The sequence below is a fragment of the Carya illinoinensis genome, chromosome 8 (genome assembly GCF_018687715.1).
Source record: "Carya illinoinensis cultivar Pawnee chromosome 8, C.illinoinensisPawnee_v1, whole genome shotgun sequence".
In the NCBI taxonomy this organism is placed as follows: Eukaryota; Viridiplantae; Streptophyta; class Magnoliopsida; order Fagales; family Juglandaceae; genus Carya; species Carya illinoinensis.
Window position 1 is genome coordinate 18,242,646 of NC_056759.1, and position 6,127 is coordinate 18,248,772.

Here is a 6,127-nt window from a genome sequence, read left to right on the forward strand (position 1 = left end):
CCACATGCAAAGTGAATTGAAGATACGGCATAATGGTCGCACTCCTAACCTGATTTCATTTCAAATAGGGTGATTGTATATACTAATTTGTAATTGGTTATTTGTATTTGTATTAAGAGATCGGAACTGTTTACTGTAAGATGTCTTATGTTCTTGAACTTTGAATGAAATCAGAAGTTTATCAAACAAAAAAAAAAAAAAAAAACAAAAACATGCACACTTCCAAAATTACAACGTTGCTTTTATTGCAGCTACTTACAAATAATAAGGCAAAGTTTGCCATATCAACAACCAACACCGCTCTGTTAGATGGAGAACCAGAAAACAAAAACAAGAAAAGGAATTACAAAATCACTTTACACCAAGTAAGAGCTTTGTAAGAGATCATACTTAGAAATATAACAGTAATAACTCAACATGAATGGGTGCAAATTTTCCTAGGCTTTATATTCTTATCCTTTCAACTTTTTATCCTTCAAGGACTTCAAAACTTCTTTATAAGCTAATTTCTTTGCTGTTTTTCCATTGGTAGCTTTAGCTGTATGCTCGAATAGGTGACCTTTAGCATTGACCTTTACTGTAATGTAACTAAGACCCTCATTGTCGTTGCGGTTCTTGTTTATCTCTTCCATTTCGTAATGCTTCTTTTGGCATAGTTCAGTCAACTCCTTTACAGGATGAGACATTGGCGTTTCAGGTGTGATCAGAGGCTCTAAAAGAGGCCTTATACTACCAAAGACCATCTCCTTATTGTATCCAGAATCTACAAGAATGGCACCTGCAAGAGACTCTATAATATCACCAAGTACCTGTCACAAATAAGAAAATATCCTATGATTTCTCGAATAAAATCAAAGAACATGAAAAGCCAAAAACCTTTTTGTATTACTCCCACAAGAATAAAGGATAGATCTTTTAAAAAAAGAAGACGGAGGTCAAGAGAATAGGTAGGAAAAATAATACAAGTAAAGAGAGAGGAAACCAAACATCAACATAAAAGTCAACAAGAAAACAAATACAGCAGTAAGCACAATAACCTCGGTGAATGTGGTCTCGGCATCCCATCCAAAAGTTGATTCTGATGATAACTTCTCAAAATTGTTACAAGTTTTAACTATCTGCTTGTCGAGTTCTTGTGAGTCACGGAGGATGTGTTTGTGTAGTCCAAACTTAACTGCAGATCGTGCATAACATTCATTATTTACAGAAGCAGATCTCATGTCAGTTAACTGTTCTGGTGACAACCCAGGATATTCATAGTAGAAATGCTTGGTCATGAGATAATCCAAAACTGAGTCCCCAAGAAATTCAAGCCGCTGCACAAGTAACAAACCTTTAACAAAGTCAAGAATAACAAAAATTGAGGGATAAAGACCAACAAAAGAAACGAGGATAACTAAAACTCATGAAACAGAACTAAGAGAGGCATTATGACATAGATCACATGTTTGAGTGGTTTTGTTTCTGTGTTTCATCAGAAAATTCATATTATTGACAGTACGTGTCAACAGCAAAATGATTGCTCTTTGAATTTTCTCACGAAACAGGCACAGAAAAGTTGTATAAAATACATACAATATCAATAATATGAAGTTGCTATTCAAGTTGCCTGAGGAAATTAATGGCATAATTCTCAACTGAATTGCAATCAAATTTACCTCATAATCTCTTGGAATCTCGCGAAACATGCTACCATGGGTCAATGCTTCCACTAACAACGAAGTATCACGGAATGAGTAGTTCAATAGGGACTCCAAATGTCTGACATTGAGACGCTTCTCTGCATGAATTGGGAAGGGTCTCTCATATGGTGTTATGTGAAAATCTACCTTTATACCCAACCATTCCATAAATAATAATGCTGATGTTTCACCACCAATGCTAAGAAATGCACCAATTAGTGCCTCCACAACATCAGCAACAGTTTTACTTTCCATCTTCCTAGTTTCCCTAATATAGATTTTTCTCCTATTAAAAAGTAACTCCTCACTTAATGCACTACCCAATCTATCACCCGGAATGATCCACTTTTTCGGATCGAAGGACTCATCTCGAATAAATCCCTACAATTTGAAGAATGCAAAGCTAAACACATATACGATAAAAATGAAAAATAGTTATCAGTATAGTCATAGAAAAGCAATATAGATTATCATGTCACAAGGGGATTTCCAATTGACCTGAAATTTTGATGAAAAATTTAGATCTGTATTAACTAAATGCCTAAAGGTTTTTTCAAAACAAATCCACTAAAAGAGGACATTTGGCAGTATTATTCATGTTGATTCATACATATAGCTCAGGATCCTTGAGGAAAAACAAGAGGGAGTAGAGAATGGCTTCGTAGGCAGAGTACACACCTCAACTATACTTTAAAAAAAAAGAAAGAAAAACAAACATTCTTTTGGCATTTAATTTAATGCCAAAAAGAATAGATAGAAGATAAACAAACACACAAAAGGATTTATATGTGTTTTTTTAATAACTGTATTGATTTATTTATAACTATATGTATGATTGTTTGTATTTTATATATATACATACATAGATACATACATGTATATGTTAGCAACAATAAATCTATTACAGATAGGGAAAACAGAGAGGGAAGAATATAACAAATTCATGAGAATGGCCACTCCATGAATTTAAGATAAGTAAAAACACATTTACCGGAAGTCTGCGGTGACATCCAAACTCGCAAAGAGCTGCATTTGAAATTATTTTTTCTTTCTTTGAAGTAAGGACACCCTCGGGTTGATCTTGATAGGTCTTAAAAAGCTGTTGAGTCACAGCATATTTGAGAAATGAATCTCCCAGCGTTTCTAAGGATTCCAAGTCAAATTTCTCCTGGCATTTCTTTGTAGTAATTGCTTCCAAGACCTACCATGAAGATATGGTTAACAAAAGTTCAATATGCCGTTAATGACAGTGATACTGATACCATATCTTCGAAGGGAATGAAAGTCCCACTAATACAAAATATTTATCAGGCCAGAATGAAAGAGAAAAAGGGGGCGGGGTGGGGGGGGGGGGGGGGGGGGGGGGGGGGGGGGGGGGGGGGGGGGTGGTGGGGGGTGTGTGTGGAGGGAGAATGCCAGTCATGTATATTACCCACATTTTGCTGATACAGCAATTTTAAGTATATATAGTATTGACCATTAAGCATCTTATGCTTAATTTGTGAAAAAAAATGGGAGTTTCAATGGACAATATGACAAGTTTTCCTGATATGAAATGTAAATTTAGCTGCAGACGATTTCAAAACCAGATAAAAGAACAGGAATCATATGCTTTATCTAGCAACTCTATGGAGGAAAAAATGACAGCTTATCCCCATTGTTCTAACAGTAGCATGCTTGATCTTGGCTGCTTTTGACAACAATGGTTAACTGTTAAAATCTTAGCACAATGCACATTCTATGGCGCGAACTCATGATAATAGACAATGGTATCATCTACAGAAAAATACATAATCATCAATGATGGACTAGCACTTCAGTAAATTAATGGCAACAACTATCAAGAGCACATTTATAAGAAGGATAACGCACCTTGGAAATTGGAATAGCATCATTTTGTGTGTAATGATCCGAATACATCTTTTTTAAGTTGGCAGCTATGAGCAAAGACTCAACCCGGTGCATGATTGAAGGAACAAATGAGAAAGAATAAAATGTATTGACTGATATCGGCGACATAACTATAGAACAAAGTTCCGGAGGCAATTCGACAGACTGCTTACTCAATTCTGAAAAGATAAAACATGTAGCCGTTTACTAATAAAGAAGCATCATAGGTCTAATAATGTTAAAGAGCTTATTCAAGAAAATATACTCTAGGGTACTCTATGCATTGTCACTTCCAGCGTTAGCAAAATATCATAATGCAGCCTGGACTTGAGGAGTAAAACCAAGATGAACATTTACAACAGCAGGAAAGGAGTAAACCAAGATGACCAGCTGGGATAATTTATTTTGTTCTAATCAAAATGAATCAGGTAAGTCCAAGCCAACAATAGAAAATAGAAATAATTTTCTAGCACAGAAGATTTGTGGAATAAAAAAGGCAAATTTTTAAATTTCTTTCTTAAAAGAAATAAACGAGGCTGGATTATTCCTTTTTATACAAACCATATGCCAAACAGGGGGTAAAGCCAAGAAGACTAGCACTTAAACTGAAAGCCTACCCAAGAGATTCGTGATTGACTAGTGCTTCGGTCAAAAGAAACGATGAGAGTCTAAAATATAAGAAGTAAGAACTTCAAACCTTTCTCTTTCCGATTTCTGCATCTTTGAAGGTAATTTTTCACCCGAAAAATGTGTCTCCCACTAACCCATGATTCGTGCTCAAAACGCAGCTTGATGCCATGCCTGTGTTTGGAAAAGTTTGGATTAATTACAATTACCATTCCACAATTACAACATATATTCTTAAAGAACAACAGTAGCTTTATATTGGACAGTCTATAATAGTTACATACCGTTCTTCATAGTACTCCTTGTAAGTAGTGATTTTGCCACGACGGTGCTGCATACGTGAATTTGCATTCAATTCCAAAATCCCAGTTGTGCAATACACCTGATCAGTGTGAGGGGTGTGCACCAAAGACTTCTGAAGCAGGCAAGTGCATACAGGACCATCTTTGGTTTGTACAATACGAGCACGACCCTTGGGTAAAGAACAATTCAAGTGAGATTCATCATTCTTCTTACACGAAAATAGCACAGAAGTAACACATTTCCAATCGATGATCAAAGGTCTCTGATGCTTTCCAGTGGCTGGGAGCAAAAGATAATCAGTCTCAACTCCCAAAATATCTCCATCCATACGCTCATTTAAACTTTTCAAATCATGATAAATAAGAACGCTTAAAAGAGTTTTCTGAAATCTTCTGCACAAAAGGACCTGCAAACAAAGTTTCAGAACAGAAACAAAGTCCTTCATTATTTAATATACCACTTAAACTAGAAAAATTCTACTCATCATTCCATATCACACACCACACATGAATTTTTATTTGTTTCCTTACCAAATGTGTGATATATGAATGATGAATAAAAGAACTCAATTAGTTTAAGAGGAATAAAACTAAAAAAATTAACTATAAATAAAAATAAGTATGGTGTGTGGTGTGTGGGATAATGAGTATCAAAACTCCTTAAACTTTCGAAGTAAAGCAAAGTGAAAAAACCAGAGAGAGAGAGAGAAGTGACCTGCTTTGTGCTAAGATTAATCACTCCTACATATTTAAAGTTCACTGTCAAACTACCCCTGTCAACATCCAAGTCAAAATGCAAGCTTCCAAGTTCAGCTTCTAGCTTATTTCTCAGGACAAGCACAATATCATGAACTGGAATTTCGTAAGCAAATTTCTGCTCCAGCTCCATTAGGTAGCAATGATACAATATATTCGAATTCTTTGGAAGATGACCGACCAGTTCAGGTGGGAAATAACTGGGTTGCTGATCAATATAAGGTTCGTTCCCTGTAGATTTGATAGTTACAGATACAAGTATTAAGTGGCAATCATCAAAAGGTTTAAAAAACGTTCCTGTCTTACATATGGCATTGTAAGCATAAAATGGATAATAGTCAATGCTTGAAGAAATAAACAACCACAATACAATAAATTTTACCCCTTTCTTGAAGACTATCTCTTAATGCACCAATCTCACGATGTTGATTGCATGCTTCAAGGCGGGCTTTTTCTTTGATGATCTCAGAATTCATGTTTCCTTATTGAACAAAGATTTGTAACGGAAAGCTGTTGGGAAGTGCAAGTCTTCTGATCCCTGAAAGTTTGAAGTTTATAAGTCAATGAACAGAACACATAGCAGGATGAGATAATAAAGATTAGCGACGAGGAACAACTAACCAATCTGAAGATAGAGTCACAGTTGCAACAATGCTTGCAACACTTTAAAATCTCCCGTCAATTGAATCAAATATAGGTGAAGCAGAGAGTGATTGACGAGGAAAAAAGAGAGAGCACTAGAGAGAAGGGTGGGTAGACTTTGACAAATAACTGGGCTGCAGAGAATGAAGCAGCTGCCAACGCTATTTTGTGTCATACACAGGCAGCTACGAGATTCTCCTGCTGGGTGACAAGAAAAGACGCGGAAAA

General features: G+C 35.9%; 1 protein-coding gene across 1 annotated transcript; it reads right to left on the bottom strand.

Annotated features, from left to right (window-relative positions):
* Positions 1-220: 220 nt before the first annotated feature.
* LOC122274288 (endoribonuclease Dicer homolog 2-like) lies at positions 221-6,127 on the bottom strand. Its single transcript, XM_043083328.1, has 10 exons — positions 5,879-6,127; positions 5,640-5,795; positions 5,217-5,488; positions 4,484-4,908; positions 4,270-4,373; positions 3,555-3,751; positions 2,674-2,883; positions 1,659-2,063; positions 1,038-1,316; positions 221-809 (listed from the first exon to the last, which is right to left on the bottom strand). Exons 2-10 carry the CDS (start codon positions 5,731-5,733, stop codon positions 453-455), a joined length of 2,343 nt encoding a protein of 780 aa, XP_042939262.1. The 5' UTR covers positions 5,734-5,795; positions 5,879-6,127; the 3' UTR covers positions 221-452.